Source organism: Drosophila elegans, unplaced genomic scaffold (assembly GCF_018152505.1).
Source record: "Drosophila elegans isolate 14027-0461.03 unplaced genomic scaffold, ASM1815250v1 contig_208, whole genome shotgun sequence".
Classification (NCBI taxonomy): domain Eukaryota; kingdom Metazoa; phylum Arthropoda; class Insecta; order Diptera; family Drosophilidae; genus Drosophila; species Drosophila elegans.
In genome coordinates, this window is record NW_024545578.1 from 12,670,336 (window position 1) to 12,692,971 (window position 22,636).

General features: G+C 38.5%; 2 protein-coding genes across 3 annotated transcripts in view; both read right to left on the reverse strand.

Annotated features, from left to right (window-relative positions):
* Positions 1-4,156, reverse strand: part of LOC108135572 (nuclear hormone receptor FTZ-F1) — a 42,503-nt gene extending 38,347 nt beyond the window's left edge. Inside the window, exons 1-2 of one of the 2 annotated variants that reach the window (XM_017256340.2) lie at positions 3,112-4,154; positions 567-1,880 (exon numbers count right to left, since the gene is read on the reverse strand). In XM_017256340.2, coding sequence (XP_017111829.1) covers positions 567-1,764 — 1,198 coding nt within the window. In that variant the 5' untranslated portion in view covers positions 1,765-1,880; positions 3,112-4,154. Of the gene's footprint in view, positions 1-566; positions 1,881-3,111 lie in introns of both variants that reach the window. The other variant, XM_017256341.2, reaches the window with a different exon arrangement.
* An 838-nt stretch (positions 4,157-4,994) lies between these two features.
* LOC108135596 (nascent polypeptide-associated complex subunit alpha, muscle-specific form) lies at positions 4,995-22,586 on the reverse strand. The gene is made up of 5 exons (XM_017256407.2): positions 22,285-22,586; positions 7,721-13,271; positions 7,527-7,655; positions 6,394-7,091; positions 4,995-6,006 (listed from the first exon to the last, which is right to left on the reverse strand). The coding sequence occupies exons 2-5, from the start codon at positions 13,260-13,262 to the stop codon at positions 5,791-5,793; spliced, it is 6,585 nt and encodes a 2,194-aa protein (XP_017111896.1). The 5' UTR covers positions 13,263-13,271; positions 22,285-22,586; the 3' UTR covers positions 4,995-5,790.
* Positions 22,587-22,636: the final 50 nt, after the last annotated feature.

The following is a 22,636-nucleotide window of genomic DNA, read 5'->3' on the forward strand; positions in this document are numbered from 1 at the left end:
TGCGTTTTAACTGGATTGCTCAATATCTTGTATTTTAAATCGTTATTTTAATTAAATAATCCTTTACTTACTGCCCAAAAAAATAACTTAATATAGACAAATTACTTGTACTTTAAAGTATTTCAATACTTGGTAAATTGTAAATTTGATTTGCTTTTATATTACATATTGGATAAATTGTCACAGAATTCATACGTAATAATTTCTTTTGGAAGTCGTGGTTTTAAGTGGTTTATATACTTTAGTTTATTATTTAAACACTGCACTTTTGAATTTTGTTATTACACAATTACACATTATTACACAATTTATTAATTTTTCGCAATTGTATATATAAGTTCTGTTTAAATATATTATTTAACACGGCTTTCTTTGGTTGTTTGTTTCTAATTTCGATTTTATTTTATAACATTTCTGTGGGTTTCGGTGGGTTGGATAAAACTTTTTATTGAAACGCCTTTATCTATTTTTCACATTTTGCAGCAAACAACATAATATTGCCAACAAATTTGCCTTGAAACTTAGGGGTTTTTTTGGAAAAATAGGTTAATAAAGTATTGACTTACCTCCGTTATCGTCGATTTCCAGCCCGAATTCATCCTCGGACATGGATTCATCGTCGGTGCTGAGATTGGAGCCACTGTGATTGCCGCTTTGCATGTGATGTTGCTGCTGCTGCTGCTGTTGCTGCTGGTGATGTTGCTGCGGTGTTGTACTGGCACTGCTGTTGGGTGATGTTGCTTTTGGGGCGCAGGAACTGGCGGCCAGCTCCTCAATACTGTGCAATGAGCTCCTTGTCGGATTGGCAGTGTTATTATTGGATGTAGTCGTTATTGTTGTTGGTGTTGCTGTGGATATTGTTGTTGCACCAGATCCCGAACCCGTACCCGATCCCGATCCCGATCCTGTTCCTGTACCTGTGGTGGTGGTACTTATGTGACTATCATCCTTACCCACCTGCACTTCAAAGTCCAACAATTGAGCCGTGGTGGAGGAAAGGAAATTACTGGTGGAAACGGATGTCGATGAATTGACTGTAAGTGGTTTCAATTGATGATATTCAACGGGCGGCACAATAATGCTAGTGCCAGTGGTGTTGTTTTGGGGATTCTTTTGCAACAGGGCGGGATCAATGCACTCGTTGGCGGTGCGGTGGGTGGGAAATAAAATATTGGCAAACGATGGCATCGTCACAGATTCGATGATCACCGAACCGCCGTTCGATGGCCTCACTGCCTTAGCCTCCACATTGTTGTTGTTATTGTTATTATTGTTGTTGTTATTTATATTATTATTATTGGTAGTAGTAGTAGTTGTTGCTGTTGTCGTAGTGCCCATTAGTGTCATATTACTATTGCTATGGGGATTTGGACTGGCCACAAAGAATCGATCGCACAAGCCGCTCAAGGAAATGCCACCATCCAATTGACTGGCATCGATCGTTTGTAAGGAACTGAAGTTATCTGCAGTTGCCGATGTTGCAGCTGCCGCCACTGTTGCTGCTTCAGATCCCATTGTTGCTGTTGCATCCTTCTGTTGCAGTTGCAAGTGGGAGTAAAAGGGCAACATTGGGGTACTGCCAGCGGCCAGCATTTGATCCTTGTGATGGTGTGGCATTAAGAGTTGCTGTTGCTGCTGCTGCTGCTGTTGTTGATGTTGCTGTTGCTGCTGCTGATGTTGCAGGTGGTGATGGTTGCTGGTAGCTTCTGTTGCATATGTGTTGCTGCTGCTTTCCGCCAGCATAGGTACATTGAAGGTATCCATTTTGTTATAATTTAACTTTAATTGTTTGTACGTTTCGTTGTGATGTGTGGGATTGGTTTTTGATTTGTAATGGCAGGTAACGATAGTATTAGTGAGTTTAAAATTGCTTTAAAGACCTGAAAAGGTAATAATTGGTCAACAGTAGTTTGAGATTTAAGTAGGTTACAAATGCTAAGAATATTAATAGAAAAATCAACTTTTATTTCCCATTTTAAGGAAGTAGGACAAGGAATTTAAAAGGTCTAGGTCAAGGCAAGGTTAAGTTGAAGGTTAGGTCACAGGGAATGTGGGCCAAGGATAAAGCCTAATGTTTTTACAAAGCAGGCCAAGGTCAACTCTTTATCAGGGAGAAAAGCTTTTAAAGCTTTTTTTCGGTACCATTTGATTATCCAGCAAACAATTTGCAATTTAACGCGGCCTCTTTTTATTTGAACCCTTAATTTATTTTCCGGTCTCACTTTATTTTTACTTGAGTAAACTAAAAAAATATATATTTAAAGTAGAAAGTTTGACTAAAACCTTTTTACAAGTAATTAAAGATTATTTATATTGAATTTTAATTTTTGTTTAAAGTTTTGTCCTCTTAAATGTTGGTATAAAAAAAAGTATTTTACGGAATTTTAGATTTAATTTTAGATTTGTTTTTATTAGTATTTTAAAAATGCATTTAAAAATGCTTTAAAACATTTATTCTCGAAACAAAACCAAATCCATTTAAAGTTTCAACAGTACTGTTTTTATTCCCCCTTTTAAAATAATTTTCCAGTTCGCGAAACAGAAAACTGGAAATATTCCCCCACTCTTTGGAACCTATGAAAATTCCCCTTTTTTGCGACTTTAATAAACTTCACTCGACTCCAAGTTCTTCACTTTTCGTTGTCCAATCTCATCAACCCCCGTGCCTTACACAGACAACAAAAATAGTGTTTAAACTTGATCTTAAACATTTAAGGAGAAATGTTTAGGTAAATTTCATAAATTTCAAAATAACATTCATATAATAGCATTTTGGTTTAGCTTATAATCTTTATTTTTCCAAACTCGATTTAATTTATAATAATTTTGTTTTTAATAAGATAAAGATTGCTTACTTAAAGGATAGAACAAAAATTAATTAAATTTATTAAATTGATCTCTTGTGGCATTTCAGATTGGTAAGAATTACTCTTATAATATGAAGTTCTTTATTCAAAATTATGTTGTTTTTTCTGTGCTCGATCTTTACCATTTTAAGAAGTTAAGTACAATAAAATAAAGCTTCACCAACTAGACAAAAGGTAAGAGGGGTTTTTGGGGAAAGAGAAGGAGCGAAAGGAAGTTTAGACGTGGGGAGAATTGAGAACTTACCTTTCATGCAGCTGACGTCGTTGTTGTTCCTTTTGTAGTTTTTGTTTTGCGCATGCGCCCGGTTTCCATGAATTCCAAGACGAAGATCGCGGAAGAAGAAGAGTTCTCTCTCTCTTTTTATGTATACAAAAACCAGTTGGAACCGAAAGCAAAAGTTCTATTATTATGTCTTGGTTTTATTGTTGTAGCTGTTGCTGCTCTCCCTCTTTCTCTGTCTCGCTCTCAGTGTGGGAATTCGCATATGTGGAGAACGCGAATTTATAATTCGCAAAACAAAGCTTGCGTGTGATTCATTTCGCCGATCGTTGTTGCTGTCTCTCCCGATCGTTCTCGCGTTCTCTCTCTTGCTCTCCGAGAGCTTTTCAGCATATTTTAGCACACGCACACACACGCAACGCCGAACGCATTTGGCGATTTATTTTTTTTTTTATTTCAATTATTTTGTATTTATTCCCATGTTATTCTGCTTCTATTCTCTGCTATTTCCTCTTCCCGACTTTACACACACAAAAACTTCTTGCACAATCGTCGCACGCGCGCAACAAGCGAAAGCTCTTGAAAACAACAACTATAAATTGCAATTCCTACTATGTACATATACTATAGTACATACATATGTACTGGGCTTCTACTGGGCATTCTGTGTTGTTGTTTTTCCGTTTGCCTTTGCTAATTTTCGCCTTGTTTTTTGCTTTTGCTCCAATTCTATGACACAACGCTATCTTCCCACTTTGTGTTAATTTTTAAACAAAATTGCACATTGAAATTCAGCGAAAGTCGAAGACGGAGAGGATGGAGGGGGATCCAAAAACACACTCCCGTTATGGACGCATCGGAAATATTAAATACACACACAATTAACGCCAGTTCGTTCTTTTCCGCTTTGTTTACTTTCACTCTCACTTTCTTGGCTTTCGCCTTCTGGGCTATTGTTTATTCGTTGGCTTCACTTTTTCGGGAAAAACTATTTCGCGCAAAACGCGGACAAAAAATAAAAATTAGGTCTCTAGGCCACTCCATACGACTCGAACGGGAACACCACAGTAAAAAGTTGTTGGCGTAGGTAGAAGAAGACCGAAAGCCCTCGCACACACACATGGGTCGCTGAGCGGGGGCGGGGGCCAAGGACAGAGAGGCAGCATTCTTGGCCTTTAAAAAAACGTTTGAAGAACAAGGACGGCAATCATGTGAAAACCGGAAAGCTTTTAGCTAAAAGCGCTCACATGCACGCACACTCGCGCACAGTTATCCGAACTTTGACGAGCGACATCTGGTTGAATGGAGCGCCACCTATACAGAAAAGCTGTAAGTGACTTAAATAAAAATCGATAACTAATGAATTTGAATTTTTTGCGGTTTTTAACAATTTTGGATTCTAGTCAATGATTTCAAGTACTATTATATTATAAATTCCGCCCCTTACACAATTTGTTAAAAAAACGGTAAAGAGAATCATAAAAACAATCCAATCTAGGTGATTTTTTTTGGAACTTTTACTTGGATTCTCATCCTGCTCAACATCTTGCTGACATCCGTTCTGTGAAATCTTTTTTTTTATATTTAAGCAAAAGTAAAAATTATTTCTATTATTATTTAAGTTTCTGCGCTTACACAATCCCCAGTTATTTTGATTTCATCCATTAAACACACAAATAATTAACTTTTCATATTTATAGTGATATACAATTATGAAAACCATAAGAAAACAATGAAAAATCTTTTGAAGTATAAGGGCTTATCTTGACAAAATTAGATTTAGTAATAAAGTTAAAAAAGCGCTGCAAAATTGTAACATTACTTTATTCCCCCATTTTGTAGTTAAAAAGCCACTTTTAAATTGCCAAAATTTCACTTTGCATTTATTTTGTTTTTCATTATTAGTTTTTTGTTAAATTTCTTTTGTTTTTTTTTGTGGTTTCCTTTTATAGTTGCACAAAACTTACACACGTACATTACATAGAAAATTACAAACCTATCTGAAAATTGATTTACATTATAGTTGGATCATATTGTGTATACATATATTTTATATATTATGTTAATAATTTCATTTAAAAATACATAATACATAAATACGCCTTTGTTGCTGCTTTAATATTATTACAATAATTATTATATAGTTTATACTTTAGCTAATTTGTTTTGCATTTTTTAAAAACCATAGATTACACTTTATCCCTAGATATATCTGTAAGTATATATCAATTTATTAGCTGCTTGGCTGGCATACATTTTCTGTTCGTTTCCATTACTCTCATTGCCTCGCTTCCGTTTGTTCTACATTTGAATTGCATTATTGCAGCCAATCTCTAAAGATTCCAGATTTTCACAATATTCTCACTTTAAAATTTCCATTCTTTTTCCGTTTCCGTTTTCGTTTTTCTTCGTTTTGAGTGTGTATAGCACCTTTGTATCACTTTGCATTAGCTCTAATTTAATTTCCTTTAAAAAAGACTTTATCTTCCAAAGACAAAGACGTGTGAGTAAAAACTAGCTACTAGCTAAAATATACATATGTATATAATATATAAATCTATTATTATATTCGTACTAATAGTTTTTCAATATTTGTTTGCACTTTACACCTTAATTTCAGTTAGTGCTAGGTTCATCTGTTCATCATTTTCTAAGTTATTTCATTCTGGATCATGCCTCGTCCTATCGCTATGTATATCTCGGTTAAAATTTCATTAAAATGGTCTTGACGCCCAACAAGTTCCGCACACTGTCGTTGTATTTGATAAGTACAACCTTCGAGGAGCTGAACATGTTCAGCTTTTCACCCGCGCACAACAGCTGCAGGCAGGTGGCCTTCTCCAGGAAATCGTCGATTTTGAACTCCCGGAGCAGGTGCTTCTGACTGCTGGCCAATGCGTTGCTGTTGTTCGGACAGAGCTGGGCAAAGAGAAAAATATTTTATTAAATTTTGCTTTAAAAAATAAAATAATAAGTAAGAAAAATAATTATAGCATTGACTATAGCATCTAATTTTTATATTGTAATTTGTAATCTTTTAACTGATTAATAAAAATGACCAGGGATATAATTATTTTAGTGTTTTTTTTTTTTTACTTTAAAATGTTGTTGAGAATTATCTTTCATTTTGCTTTTATGGTCTTACAAAATTGAGGTTTCTGATTTTAAGCATTTATCACTTTTATATTCCATTTACTAAAGAAGTAAATTTATGACTTACTCTTGATGTACAAAATTTTGTAAATATTGAACACTTTTAATTGTTTAATTGCTAATATTATTTCATCTAGAGCATCATCAACTTACCTTGTTGAGCAGCGTATCCTTTGATTTAACTTTAAGTAAATTGCACAAGTCGTTGAGTAGTACCCATTTATCACTGCCCTCGTCTTTGAGCAAGTACAGTGGTGGCAAGGGCACATCGGCCTCTTCAAATTCAAAAATATCACCATTCAATTCACTATCCATTGTCTCGATGTCCGTCTGATCGTCGTCTAGCCTACTCCTACTCCTACTATTCCTATTCGCTTCTGCTTCAGCTTCCGTTTCCGCTTCTAATTCAGCATCCATTTCCTTTTTCACTTCATTCTTGACATTCACAACGCTTGTTACTAAATTATTTTCAACATTTGCATTTAGCTCGTCGTTGTTCTTATTGTTATTGCTATCCTCATCGGTTCCTGGTTCCAATTTGACCATCGTTGTTGCCGTTGTTGTCGTAGTTGTTGGTCCAGTCTTCGTTGCACTCGTCTCCCCGTTCTGCTTGATCACTTTCACCCGCTCTTGCTCCAAATCCTCGGGCTCCTGCTCCTCCTTCTTGGTTGCCAACAACAAGCCATTACCGTTGGAATTTGGAATCATGGTGCTGTTGCTGTTGCTGTTCCTGTTGCCGCTGCTCATCCTCTGCTGCTTGGCCTCCTTCCTTTCTCTACGTAGAGCTCTGCTCATATCACAAGATGTATTCGGTACATTACTGAATATATCATAACCATACTCCTTAGCATCTGTAAGATATTAATTTATGGATGAGTAAGGGATTAAAATTAGCATGAATGGTAATTATTTCTGAAACTCTACGAATTAAATATTGATTTTTCCTTGAAAACTCTCAACAATAGATGTTTTAAAAATTAAATTATTATTCATTTGATTTATATTTTCTGAGCTTTTAATTTAAAAATATGTTTTGATGGTTTAACTCGTTACTTAACGTTTACTTTAGAAAACTACTTTAACTTTAGCAAAAATGATTAAGTATTTGATAATCAAAAATAAATATTGTTTTTATGTAATTTTATTCGAACCAGAAAGAGCTTAAGTTATTAAATAATTAAACTAGAAATGGGTACAAATAAATCAATTTTATTATTGCAGTTGCAATTTGAAGAAGCCTTAAGAATTATTAAGATTTCAGTCAGATGTTTATTTTTTCCACTCACCAAATATCTCCCAAGGCCCATGGAACCGCATTGGCTTGATGTCAGCGGCGGCACTTTGTGCATCGATGAGATGAGCGCTCAGAATGCCACGCATCAACTCGCTTGAAGCTAACATTAGCGGGGTTTGACCTAGAAATGAAATGCAAATGGTAAGAACTGCTGATAAAAAAAACGCATGTGTATCCAAAGCCAACCTGAGTACGTTGCCAGCAACGGATCGGCGCCATAGGAGAGCAACAGACGCACCACCTCCTCGTGATCGTTTTCGATGGCACCATGCAAGGGCCGGATTCCGGATTGGGCAGCCTCCGAGTGATTGGCTCCGAATTGCAGCAAAATCCTGGCAATCTCCAACCATCCCTGAGTGCAGGCCTCATGGAGGGGCGTATAGCCGGCATTGTCCTTCTGATCCGGATTCATATTCAGATGATCCAAGCAGTAGACCACCACATCGATCAATCCCTGACGAGCAGCCTTGTGCATGGTACTCTGACCCACTCCCTTGTTGAGCACCCACTTCTGGATCTCCCGGCAAACATCCATCTCCGTTTTGACTTTCGCAGGTAGGTGAGAGCTACCAGCTATGGTGCTGTCCGTATCATCCAATCGCTCATCCGCCGCACTCTGATTGTGATCCAATAGATGTTGTGTCAATTGACTGGCATTCGATTGACTTTGATTATGATTTTGGCTGTGATTCGTGTTCTGATGCTGATTCTGATTCTGAGTTGGAGTTGGTCTCTTTTTCTTGCGTATATAATCAAAGCCCGAACTGCCTTTACGACGAAGGTACTTCCTCTTGTGCGGACACTGAGGCACTGCCACGGACTTGTCCTCCATCAGAGATCTTCTGGCCAGCTTGTTGCCATTGGCACTGACAATGCTGTTCATTTGCTGCAGGAACTCCTCGTACTTCTGGTAACTGATGGCATCGCCAGCCTCTGCCTCTTGGGCGCATTCCGGCGGAGCCGAAGCCGGACGCTCCGGACCAACGAATATCTCACGGATGATCTCACGGTGCTTCTGCAATTTGGTTTCCGTACGGGTTTTGCTCTGCAACACTTTGGTATCGAAGATGCTAAAGTGCCGCTTGCTGAGATCATCGAGCGATTGGTTTTCAGTGGATTCCTGCTGCTGCGGTTGCTCGTACAGTGAAGTCGAGGCGGAGGTTTGCGACGTTTCACTGTGGATCTGCAGGTTGGTGGAAGCGGGAGCCGATACGGAGATCTTCCTTTGAGCACTCGGGTGGGCACTGCCATTGGTTACCCTCAAGTGGAGTACATCGATTATGGATTTCGGTGTGGAATCCTGCTTACTGGCTGCCTTGGTCTTGGGTCTGTTTCGCTTGAAACAGGCCAACTCCTGGCCGAGATCACGCCGCTCCAAGTCCGGCAATGAGGCGGCCACTTTATTGAGCTTATTGATCGAGATCAGACGGTGGGGGATTTTCAAGGCCAACTTATAGCGATACTCCTCGAGGTACAATTGCTGCTGGGGCGAAGTCTTTGCTGGTTTTCCCGGACTTTGGCCCACTTTGTTGCCCTTCAGTTTGCAGTTTCTACCATTCAGTGGTCCCAAGTCCGAGTTTAAGCCACGTTTGTTTCGCAAACGCGTGACCATCATCTCCTTTTTGCTGTCCACCACTTTGCGGACGTACTTCCTCTTGATTTTGGTGGTGGAATTGCGAATGATCTTGTCATTGCGTAGCACCTTACTATTGGCCAACTGCAGTTCGAGTTCCTTGCGATGTTTGGAGCGGGTCATGGTGTTCAGCTTGTGGGCAATGCGTTTTTTTAGGGTGCTACCTGGACGTCTGCCTACACGCTTCTGTTTGTCCTGCTTTTCGTGCTTCTGCTCCTGCTCCTCTTCGTCATCCTCTTCGGGTTCTTCTTCTTCCTCCTCCTCTTCCTCCTCCTCCTCCTGCTCCTCTTCCTCTTCGTCGTCGTCTTCTTCGTGACTTTCGGAGGAGCTGCTCTCGTGGCTTTCTTGCTTTAGATTCTCCTCAACTTTGGATTTGTTTTGGCTGGAAGCATCAAATTGTTTCTTGTTGGTTTTGCTTGGTGAGGTGCTATTGTTGGCCTTGTTGTTAGTGGGAGTCTTAACCTCCTTTTTAGCATCCTTTTTGGTTGTGGTGGCTTTCGTTTTACTCTCCTCACTGGAGGTTTGACTGCGGCTAAGACGCTGATTCCCCTTCTCCTGCTCCTCATCGCTGCTCTGCTGAATGCTCGCTGCTTCCGGGGATCTTGGCCTGGTTCTTCCCTTCCGCATAAGTGGCTTCTTTTGCCTTTCGGTATTACGCTTATGGAGCTCCGTGGTATCGCTCTCCGATGAGCTAGTTTGTCCCTGTTTGGGCGCCAAACGGGCGGCGATTCGTTGCTCCTGCTGCAGACGCTTCTTCTCCCTCTCCATTTTGCTCAGTTTCTTTTGGCCACTGCCATTGCCCAAAGACGACGAGATGCCGTTGGTGGTTGTGGTCAATTGGGTGGTGGCCGATTCGGCATCTCCACCTCCTGGCGTAACGACTGCCAACGGTTGCCTCTTGAGAATGCGAGCCACTGGCAGATCATCTTCACTCAGCTCCAGTTTAATAGTAGTAGTAGTAGTAGTAGTGGAGGCGGTTGGCAAAGAGGGTGGCAACACCACAACCTTGCTAAGTAATTGCTCGACAAGATTATTGCACGTACTGCCCCAGTCCATCAGGTTGCCCAAGCTCACTTCATCTTCTAGACCCAAATCGGCCGCTTTCGGTGGCGCTGGCTCCAACTTGATTTGTATGTGATTGGTAATCTGGTTAGGCGGTGTCCTGGGTGGCGAAATTGTACTTGGCGCATTGGTGGTGGTGGAGGTCACCTGCACAGGTGGTGTAAATGTGAAACCCTTAAGCTCTGCTTTGGTCCGAATGCGCGGCTCCACCTTGGCTATGGGACTGGCGGAAGTGGATGATTCTGGCAGGCCCATGGGTTGCGATTCCCTTTCCCGCTTGGCGGCCAGCGCCTGCTCATTGACAGCGATTACGGGCACTGGAGCCACTACAACCACTGATGTAGGAGCGGCAATTAGGGGTGCTCCTGCGACTAGAGATCCTGATTGATTGGATTCCGCATCCAATCTTGCCTGCTTGGCAGCGGCTTGATTGTACTCCTGCAGGTGCCGCTTTCTGCCCAAATAGTTGGGATTACTGCTGTTGTGGGGACTGGGCGACGGCGTGGGCATCAGTTCCACCGGTGGCTTGTTCACCTGGACAATACTCGTCTCTGGCGGCAGTTGCTGCTGCCGCTTGGCAAACGGATTCGTTTCCAGCACACTGGGACGCATCTGTTGCAGGGTTTTGATCACCAACGTCGGGGCAGCCGCCGCCGGAGGAACTTGGACCGTGGTTGGGAGTGGGGCAACCGAAATGGCCGGCGCCTGTCGTATCACAGCTGTTGGCGCCGGACTCGTGGCTGCTCCGCTCCTGGTGGCCGCCGTAAAGTTGGGCGTGATGTCGAACCTAGGCAATCCCAAGCCTCCGCCCAAACCCGCCTGCGGCAGCTTGTAGTCCGTGCTGGGCCTCTGGTACTTGTACTCCGTGGAATCCGCTGTCTGCTTGACCGTACGCATGGATAAATCCAATGGCGAGTGAATCGCTGGCGGTGGCGGCGGATGTGGAGCAGTTGAAACGGCAAGGGGAGCGGGTGGAGTGGCACCCTGTTGGATGACTCGACTGGGTGCAGGATGATTTCTGGCAGGCGGTTCCATATTGAGAGTCTTCTTGATGATCTGCAGATTCAGTTCCTGCTCACTGGCCGTATTCCTCTTCAACATATCGTTGATTAAGGCCCGATAGTTCGGTTTAGTAACAGCTGGTGCTTTCTTGGCCGGATTTTGATGACTCTGGGTTTGGTTTGGCGGCAGGGATTGTCCACCGGGCTGGTAGCAGATATCTGGTCCGTGCGGATAAACCTGCAGCGTGGAGTAGTTGGCATTGCTAGAGGCTGAGGATGAGGATGAGGCGGGCTGCTGACTGTTGAGTGGCGGAGGAGCAGACTGGCTGCTGTGTGGAGAAGGTATACCGGGACCCAGATTCGTTCCTGGCGCTCCGGCAGGCGGTGGTGCTGGTGCCGGCGTGGGCGAGGCCACCGCCCCCGCTGCCGGCGAAGGTGTTCCCTGGTGATAGTAACTTGAATACGGCACAGAGCTACCACTTCCCACGCCGCCAGCATGCTGTTGCTGTATCAGCTTTCCATATTTCGTTGGATAACCATGTGGCGCCGGCACCGTGGCCATTGCTGGCGAGGAATCCCTTTCTCTGCTCTCCACATTGTAGGGATTGTGATAGAGCGAGGATCGCGTGGGTTGCGGCAAACTTCCGGTAAGCGCATGCTCTGGTTCCATTTTCACATAACTAGCGGTGGCAGTTGGTGGAGCAGGTGGCGCAGAACTCTTGGAACTCTTCACCGGCTGCTGTTGGTAGTAGCCAGTGCGGCCATAGGCAGCTCCACTGCCTGCTCCCACTGCTGATCCGCCTCCACCGCGGGGATATTCCAAACTGGGTCCCGGCGTTTCCCTCACGTACTTCTCGATCGCATTATGCACGGTAGTTTGAAACTTTTCCGTACTAAATGTCGGCATCGGTATGTACAGGCTCTGGTGGTGTGATGATGATGATGATGATAATGATGATGACGATGTGGGCGTGCCCGTCGAAGAGGGCGTGGCCCCGGCACTCCTCTGCTCCGGCGGAGTTTCATAGTGCGGCGGGCACTTCCGACCATAATTCGGACTCGGTTGCTGGTGCTCGTTGCTGGGATTACTAGGATTAACCACATGTTCGAGCTCATAGTGGCGGACGGATGACGAGTTGGATGACGAACTGGCGGTGGGTGGCGGTGGCTGTGGCTGCGCGGAGCTGCTGGCTGGCGGTGCGTAGGTTAGCACCTTGGATGCGGCCGGTACCGTGGAGTACTTGATGTCCTCGCTGTAGTAACGCTGGCTGTTTGGCAGGGGTGGTCCTTGAATAGATCTCGAGCCCGTGACTTGGCCTCCTGGTTTCCCATAGGAATATCGGGATGGCTGCTGCTGGTGATGCAGCTGCTCATCGGGTGGCGGCCAGTAGGCTGTGCTGCCCGTTGCATAAAGACCGGGATTGCCATGCTGTCGCAATCCAGGCGCCGGAGCTGGAGCAGGTACAGCTTGGCTTTTGTAGCTCCAACTGGGATGCGGTTCGGGCATTTTCTTCACCGTCAAACTTTGGTTCGAGGTGTAGTATTGCATGTGGGGATCACCTCCGCTGGGACCAGTGGCCCCCGTTCCCTGGGCCGGAGGATGGGGATGGGGTGGTGGCAAGCCGGGTTGGCTGCTCCTGCTCATATACATCGCTGTCCGGGATCGCCCAGGATCCTCGGCCAACGAGGTTGGGTGATGCTGGGGGTGGTGATTGCCATAGCTGCCGGAGGAGGAACTACCCACCGATGTGGAGCTCGTCGGATGGTGATGCAGCTGCTGCTGGTAGTGATGCTGCGGATGCTGCTGCTGGTGGATCTGCTGCGGTGGTGGTGGTTGTTGTTGTTGCTGCTGCTGCTGTTGCTGCTGAGGAGGCGGTGGCGGCGGGTGATGGTGGTGGATCGGTTGCTGCGGGTGGTGCGGCTGCTGGTGGTGCGGTTGCTGGTGATGCGGATGCGAATGCGTTGGGTGGTGCTGCATCGACGGATGCGGCTGATGATGTGTCTGATATTCGTGATGTCTGTTGGGTTCCATGGTGGTTGCCTGAAAAAATAAATACGCATTTAATTAATAAAGAGTCTAATAATCACAAATATAATAACAAAAAAATACAGCAGTATAACTTAAATAGAAATCAATTTTATTTAAAAGCATATGCAATTAGATTGAAAAGAGAAACATATATAAAACCAATTTGTTTGAATTAACAATTAAATGGTGATTTTTGCTGAAATCCCAATAAATAATCAAATTATTTAGATTGTACTTAAAGTTATGACTTCCTGTGTGAACGTATCTCAAAACTTGTCCCAAATTTGTATTTGCATATATAGCATTTCACATTATTGAATGTTCATGAATCTCATTCTATTTACGGGAACAACAAAAGAAGATTTAAATAAATAAATAAAATATTTCAGGAAATATGCCAAAGTCAGGGTTTAATCTTTTTGGGTTTCTGTTGTCATTTTCCCCAGTATTTATTGTAGCCATAAAAGTTGAAGTCGACAGGCACTCATTCTAATATGAACAAAATTCACAGTACGATGATGAAATTGCTAAAAACGAATAAACTTAAAAATTATCTTTGCCGTTTACAATATAATTTGTGGGAGAAGGGGAGAACAAGAAGGGGAAGAGAGAGTGGGCGAGAGGGAAATGCAAACAGTTCAACGACTTTCTAAAGAACGTGCACGAAAATAAACTGACTTTCCAATGAACCGAGCACAGCACAAAATGCCCCAAAATGATTCATTTATGGCGAAACTAAGAGCAATTGGACACAAATTTTGGATTAACTCAAGAATGTTGTACAACAAACAAAGCTTTGTGTTTTTCGGGATTCCAACAAACAATTTGAAATCTATAATGATATTTTAAGGTTTTAACAAGGGACAAATTTGTATAGTCCTTGAAGTCCAGTTTTATAGTTATCAACATAGTTTTGGTACTAAAAGGTTACGTGTATTTTAAAACTTAAAAAACCCACTAATATAATATATTTTTCAAATAATTAAATGAAGTTTATTTTTAATATATGTATTTAAATTCCTCTATAAGACTCACACAAAATGTTTGTAGCACTTCTAGTGTTATCAATTCTGGGGCATTACTAACGGACTGACCGACCCCAAACTAACAACACACTCACGTGTTGCCTGATTAACAAGTACTTAAACAAATAGACAGATAATGGGTAGAATAATCATTTTTAAAAACAAAATTATGACAGAGATAAAAACATTAGCGAGTATAAGCGAAAACACACAGCTTAGGGCGAAAGGCCGCAGCAATCTCATCTGTTATAAACAAAAACAAATACTAAAAATAAAAGAAAACAAGTAGTTAAAAGAGACAAAACACGAAATCTTTTTTGATTTGCGCACAAATAGCTGACGGTGCCCGTCAAAACTTATTTAACGAAAATCGTTTCTGTTGTTGTGTTGTGGGCGTGTTCGACATTGTTAATTGTCATTTTATATATGCATGTAGTGAATATTTAAATTTTTGTGTGTACATCTATATCTATTCGAGTTGGACAGACCTGATAATTTGTTTAAAGCAGCATAAACTACAGCTAAAAATAGACGAATGGCATAACGTTTTAAACGATTCTAAATGCTGCATAGAATTCTCTATTGTCTTTTACCTTTTTTTGAGGTAATTTAAATCAGTTTAAGGCTTTATTAATGACTGCTCTATTGATCTTTAGCACATAAACAATACTTAACGACTTAACTTAAATTTCAGCTTTAATAGAAAATTAAGCTCTCCTAAAAGCTAAACTTCTAAATTAAAAATTTAATAGTTGGAAGATTAATAATTTAAATGTTTCCACACAGTGTTTATATATATAACCCTTTTATTTAGTAATTAATTACTATCAACATAAATAATTAAAGAACTTTTTGAAAATTAATTTTCAAGTTTATATTAAATGGATTATTTGTATTTTTAGTGCATGGTTCTGTGCTATATTCAAAACAACATAAATATGTGCATATTTACGCTTTGAAAAACACCTGAGTGTATCTTAGCTATAACGTTTTTTTTATTCTATTTGTGTTTTTCGTTCTACGTTATTGCTGAATTACTTTGACTTAAAGTTCCTTTCGATTTCCTCAAGTGAATGAACTTGGTAGCTCATTAAAAAAGCCACAATCTATCCTAATCAACAAACAAGCTTTCTCCTTCGTGTTTAAGCAAACATTTTATTCGCGTTTTCCCTTATCATTTTTCTTTCTGTTGATTATTTTCCTTGGCTTTTGTTTCGAGCATTTGCAATTCAAAATTTTATTTTTTTTTCAGTTGCCAGCGACGGTTGTGTTTAAAAATAAACAGATACAAAAAACGAAGAGGCAGTGAAAAATTCCCTCAGCTTGGCCTTGGCTTAAAACAAACAAAAATGGCAACAACAATTCGGGTTTGGAGTGTTGGAAAGAGACAGTGCCCAAAAACAAGTCAACACAATAGCAAACATTGCGGCTTGTTTTGTTTTTTAGCGCCTTTTTTTTAGCATTTTAATTTGGCATTTGTTGAGCCTGTTGGCCGTTGGGTATTGGTATTGGTATTGGTTTTGGCTGCAGCTGTAGTTGTTTTAATGCTTGTTATTGTTGTTGCCTACGCCGCGCGCTTTGTTTTATAATTTCACATTTCGCAAAAGTTCGTTGTGCTCTTACGTCGCCTTCTCTTTTTCTCGTTCACATTTCGCGTTTTTCATTTCGTTTGAGTGGTGCACACATGTGTCTGTGCTTTTGTTCAACTGTGTGCATTGCCGATCGGTGTATTTATATCATTTGCAATAACAAAATAAAAATGCGTCACAAATTTATTTGCACTTTTTCCGTCGCTTATTCGTATCGGACCCTCACAAGCAGCCCGCCCATACATATGTACATACATTTAGAAAACATTATAGCCTTGACCTCTACAATCTACAAACTGTGGCCACGGGCTAACGTTCTCTCCGAATTTATTCATTTTTTCAGTTTATTATACACACATCGGTATGTATTTATATTATTTGGTTTTGCACGCCGCCAACTTAATTGAAACTTTGTACTGAGGCGTAACTGTGGGGTGGCAAACATACAAAATCTGTTCCAAATGTTATTGAAAGTAAGTTTGTAGTTTTTGTTTAGTAGTCTTAAAGTTAATGCGATTTTGCAAAGTTGGGAACTATATTTTCAATCGTGTTGTACAAAAAGTCAAGTTTGATGTTGACAAGAGACTTGGAAACTTTGAACCACATTCTTATCAGGAATGTACATAAAAGCTTAAGTTTGATAAGCTAACAACTTCTAATAGTCTATCCAGATTGTTAGTATTAGCTGCTCTTTTACCGTTTTTTTAAATTTATTTGTGAATATTTTAATCTATTTTCTATTGCAATTTAAAATGATGATATTTAAATTTTGAATTTTTTACCAGGAAAATAATAAGTGCAAATGATTAATTTAAAGAAAGTTTAGGACTGCCGAAAAAAGCGATATTAATATTAAACTTAATTAATGTAAGAAAGACTTTACAATTTAAGTTTAAGCAACTAATTTACCAAAAATAAAATCCAAAGAAAAAAATAGACTAAATAAAATCTTAAATTAAAAAAAAAAAACAATTAACAACACATAAAGAAAACGGAATAATTTAATTGCATAAAAACCATAAATTAAATATGATTTTCTTAACATTTATATTCAAAGCTTGCCAATTAAATAACAATAAAAACCTGAACCAGATCGTTTAGTCTTAATAATGAATAACACAGTGCACGCTCGATACCATTAACTAAGAAATCGAATAGCTCTAAAGATAGACAAAGGTTTTTTAAGAGTTATTTTGTTTGAAACGTATTTGCATATGAAGATGAAAAGTTAAGGCTACTTTTGTGTAAGCTGAAAGAGAATGAGAACGAGTGCCAAAATTTGAGCAGATGAGCAGATGATCATCCATATAATTATGATAATGATGACAGAACTCATGATCATTGAGATATTTTCTCTTCGATATATTTGTTGTTGTTGTACGCCTTTGGGGGCCAACAACGAACACATAAATTTGTGAATCGTTGTTGTTTCTGTATCTGTTTGCGTACTCTTTTTGTATCTGTATCTCAAAGTGCGCTTGTATCAGTATCTGTAGAATTTATGTCGCCGCCGCAAAAAATGTTGTAATACACATAAAATACGGGGCTAGACAAGGACGGAGCGACGCCGACGACGTGAGGCTATCTCTTTCGCTCACTCGTTGTTTGCATTAAGATGATGACAAAATCAAATAAACAGAAGCTAAGGAAACAACAACAACAAGTAAGCGGGACAATTTAAGATAACAACAATGTCAACGACTGCCGCCCTCTCTTTCTCACCGCACTCCTCCCTCTCCTTCTAATGTGCACACGTTTTTTCGCGCTCTCTCCTTCTCAATGAACAACAACAATCAGCAGTTGTCGTGCTTCCCTTGTTGTTTTTGTTAATTTCATTTCAATTTATTAGCATTTTATTTGCTGTTGTTGTTGCGTTTTCATTGCCGCAAGTTTCGTTTTGTTTTGTTGTTGTATGTATGTTTCCTTTTTTTTCATAGTCAGTGTAATTGTTTTATTGTTGCTGGCACTTTTTCATTGCTTTTTAAAGTCAATTTGTCATACAATGATTTAATTGCACGAAATTATGAGTTTGTGAAATAAGTTAAAGAGGAAGAGGAAGAGCCAGAAAGATAAGAGAAGTAAATGAAGATATTGAGTCGAAAGTAAAAATAATTAACGACAGTTTGGCGGAAGAAAAAAAGAGTTAAGCGACAGAAATTTAAATGTATATAACTAAGGAAAAATTATTATACATATGTTCATACATGCAGGTTATTAAGAAATTTAGATAATTACTAAAAATAAAAACATTAAATTAAATTGTAATCATAAATAGTTTTTGATTATAGGTAAGATATACAAAAGGTAAAGTTTATCAGTAACATATGTAGTAATTTAGTATTTAAAACAGTCTTTCCCCCGTTTAAAATTGTATTTATTTATGTATAAGTATGAATACGTACATACAAATGTGGATTTATGACAAATATATACCAAACAAATACATTAAGCAAGTAAATACAAATATTTAATATACATACTAAACAAACAATACTCATGTATAGGGAAGAAATAAAGAAAAGGAATATTAACATTTTGTTCAATTTATTTATTTTATTTCAAATGAAATGTCATGCTCGTATTGTTAAGAGTTTTAAGTCTTCATGGACCAGATCATTTTGTAAGTAAATACATATACATTGCCCCGTTTACTTTAATAACCATGAAACACACATTTGTTTATAAATTACCAAAAGATTGCACATATTTATTCAAATGAAACGTAATAAATTAACCTAAATTTCACACCTAGTACAGTTCCAATTTTCTCATTTTATTCGATTTAATTTATAAGGTAACAAACGCCATTATATGAAATTAGATCACGCTAAACGAGTGACACAAATTCCATTTGCTTTGCATTGCTCACTCGCATGTGATCTGATTATTGTCATTAGTGTTACTTCAGTTCCGTTATGCTTTCTACTTAACAAACTAATCAGGAAAATTATGAAATTGCATGGGAAAAGCAACTAGTTGTGAACAAGAATAATATGATAACAGAGGCATTGCGATGGCTCTTGTTCAGTGAGAAAATAATGGATTGTCGGTTTGGGATAGTCAATGGTCAACCATTAAACAAACTTTAAAAGATTTTATTGGGCATTTAGGAATGTAGAAATTTAAACCATGCATTCTTAATTTTACTTAATAAAATATTTAAAAACAAGCTTAACCCCTGAAATCTGCTGATACCCGATGCAAGTGTATAAAAAACGAATCGACTTTATGTATAACTCAACATTTACATGGTTTTAATAATTTGATTATGATTTATACATAATTTAAAGGTTGTAGCGGAAAAACGATGTATCTAATATAATAAATTAATTTGTTTAATATATTAAATAAGCATTTTCATTTAATTTTAAATACTTCATAGAAGGGTTCATTTACCTTACAATTCTGTTTATTTTCATATTTCATTCATTCAACTTTGTAAGCCGAGTTTTGTAACTTCAAAATTCATTTCACACTTCAACAGGTGTCAAATTGTACAGAACACAATGAGAACAACAAGTTTGACAAGCAATTTGAATCTCCAAATGAAAGTGGCCAAGTTGTAAACGAAAACGGGATCCCAAAAATTGAATAAAAAATACTTTGTAGTTGAGTCACACAATTATTTGTGAAACGATATTGCATACATTGCAAACATAAAACTGGCTGGCTGAAATCTGAATATGACAGCGAAATGCAAGGAAGTTTAAGTGAGTTTTCGTATTTATTTTCCAATTTTGTCTAGTCAGCAAATGAGTTGGTAAATTGTTAGATATGTGTGTGTATGTATACGCTCACTAAAAATAAACCAAGTAAACAAAAGCTAGCAAAAAGGGCAGACAAAGTAAATTTATAGTTGCTTAAAAAAAAAGTACACAAAAAGCAAACTGTGTGGAAAAACATTTGTGAGGGGGTGTTGTAGCCATGTGATAGGTGAAATGAAGCAGCAAATGGAAAGGGTTTCAACTTGAATTTATGAGCACTTCCATAGCCCCCCACAAAGTTTTTAGAGCGAAGTTCAAATTGATGGGAGTTTAAAGTCGAATAAAGTTCTTATCTCAGTAAATTTCGTTAAACCCATGAAGCTACCCATAAAGCATTCAGAGCCTTGGTAAAATTTTATTGACAAAAGCTGCGTGACTGAAGCTGATTTATATTCAAAACACGCTTTAAACTTGCTGGTCTTTTTTATCCACACAAAAATTCACTTACTTTGGTTCTATTTATGGAAAGAATAACATTTTTCTTCAAATTTATTGAAAAATAATTGTAAGATAATCCAAAAAGCCTCGTTGACAGAAATTTAATATCTTCATAAGTTTTTAATTTCATGCTATAATGAAATTACTTGATAGGCTATCAGAGAGATAAGTTTAAAAGTACCAAGATAGTTGCCTTTTTAGTTTTCTTTTTTCGTGAATTTAAAAATACATTAATTGCATTTAAATCACTATTTATCAATTGATGCCGTGATACTAACTTAACTGTATTTTTAAATAACAAAAAATATATAAACGTGTTTAAGCTCTAATTAAGCCCTAACTCCATTTAAATTGTTCTTCTTTTATAGCATATTACGAACTTTTCGCGTAAGTGCCATCTGCTCATAACTATTCCCATCTGAACCGCTCAACTTTCACACCAGATACAAAAAGGTTCAACAGATATTTCTTTAAATTTAACGTTATTCATCAGAGCCAACTTGCACACATACACTCACACACCATAATCTTGGCTTGTTCTGTTTTCGGTTTTCTCTGTTTGTTTCGAAACAAACCGGTTAAACGCTTTTAGCTTTTAGCAAAAAGCAGCAACACCGAGGGAAAAAAAGAACAGCACATAAAACAGAAACCGTTTAAGCGTACAATAGGCGTAGATAGGTAAAGTACGAGGGGATAAGGGGGGAGTGGGAATAAGGGGGCGGTCAGATTGACTACAACTAATTATCAACCTCAACGAATCGCGCACAGCTGTACAGAGCAAACAGTTCAAATCGCTCACTTCTCGGTTTTCTATTTCTATTTGAAACCATTTATCAACAAATCGAATAATGGTCGGTCAAACATTTTTATTGCTTTTGGTTTGCTATCAGTTTTGGTTAAACGATTTCGTCCGACTTCGTTTCACAGATTAGCTCAAAAATGAGGAAATACCATAACATAACATCGTAATATGATAAAGGAAACTATGTAACATCTGCTAGCATACGAAAAGCGAGTTAAGATTTTTATGTACCCAAGTAAACAAAAAATATAAATATTAATTTTATTTTTAATATTCAATGACACGTTTCGGAGAGGTAAGCAAGGGTAAAAAAATGCATTAAGATAAGAGACTTAAAAGTTAACTGTCTCATAAAAAACTTTAAGTTTGAAGGAAATAAATTAAGTATTTACAGAGTACATGTTCAAGGCAACTTTACTTACATAAATTCGTATGGCGGTTTAATATTTGTTTAGTTTACTATGTGTTCTGTTTGCTATTTATAAGAGAGAATAAATAAAATTTCGATACATATATGTATACTCTAGTATCGGTTTACAAGCAGATAGCAAACTTGAACAGAGAAACGTGACTTGGAGCGGTCAGTAAATCCCCTGAACTTGGGCTATTTCAACTATTTGATCAAGCTATGCAAACCTACGCATTGGGAATGCACCAAGCATGTGAGTTGCTCAGAATATAATTCAGTAGAATGTTAAGGTCATTAAACATCCCAATGATAAAAGCATATCCATGGCAAGCAAGTTAGCCATGTAAATATATTTAAGAAGCAATTAACTTTTTCATAATGCATCTGTTAAAACAATTAATTATTTTTGCTTGAATTTAAATCAAGAACTCTGAAAGCTATAAAGTTTTATAACTATATACCACTTTTAATAATTAATTGTTTATATTTTCTTTTTTTAAAACAAAGTAATCATTAAGTAAAACTCTCTACAGACCATTCTGTGTTATTTAAGATTACAAAACAAGCCCCGTAATTTGTATTAACAGTATTATTGTGTTTTATTGTTAAATGAATGAAAATGAAAATAAGTTTTATAGTTTCACATAATCGTTTTCATTAGCGTTTAACCGTTAATTAGATGGCGATTTTTTTAATGCCGAAATTCGTTGTCAAGCGTGAGAAGTATTAAAGAGCTTTGTGCAAGAAGAATGTAAAAAGAAAGGGAAGAAGAGATGACGAAGCAGCTGTTATCAAGAATGTAACTGTAAATAAGCCACCTGTGGACGTTTCGCATGCTCCCAAAAAAGTGAAACAACATGCTCACTCACTCTCTGTCTTTCATTTTAACGCTTTTTTTTTTTGGTTGTGTCAGCACGAACAATGAGACATAGCAACAGTTTAATTAAAGCACGCACTTTTTGGAAAAAACCATTGAAAAACTATTTTTTTTTACTCACCTTGAGATGTTTAATATTTTGTTATGTTCTCCTTTTTAATCTCGTTTACGGTTATATATTTATTGTAAACTTGCGGTTTTGGTTATTCCTTGCAGCATTGCTTTTCACTTTAATTTAGACAAACTCACACATGCAGGGATAGAAATGGGGAGACGATACACGTACAAAATTTCTCGTGCAGCAACTTTTTCTCTCTTTTTTCGCTTTGCTTTCTTTCTTTCTTTTTCTTTATCTTTTTTTCTGTAAACCAGTATTTTGTGCCTTCTTTCACTTGTATGCTTTTTGTTGTTGTTTTATTCAAGAAATTGTTGAATAACGGTTTCTGTTAGCCGCTACGCTTATGTGCTTGTTG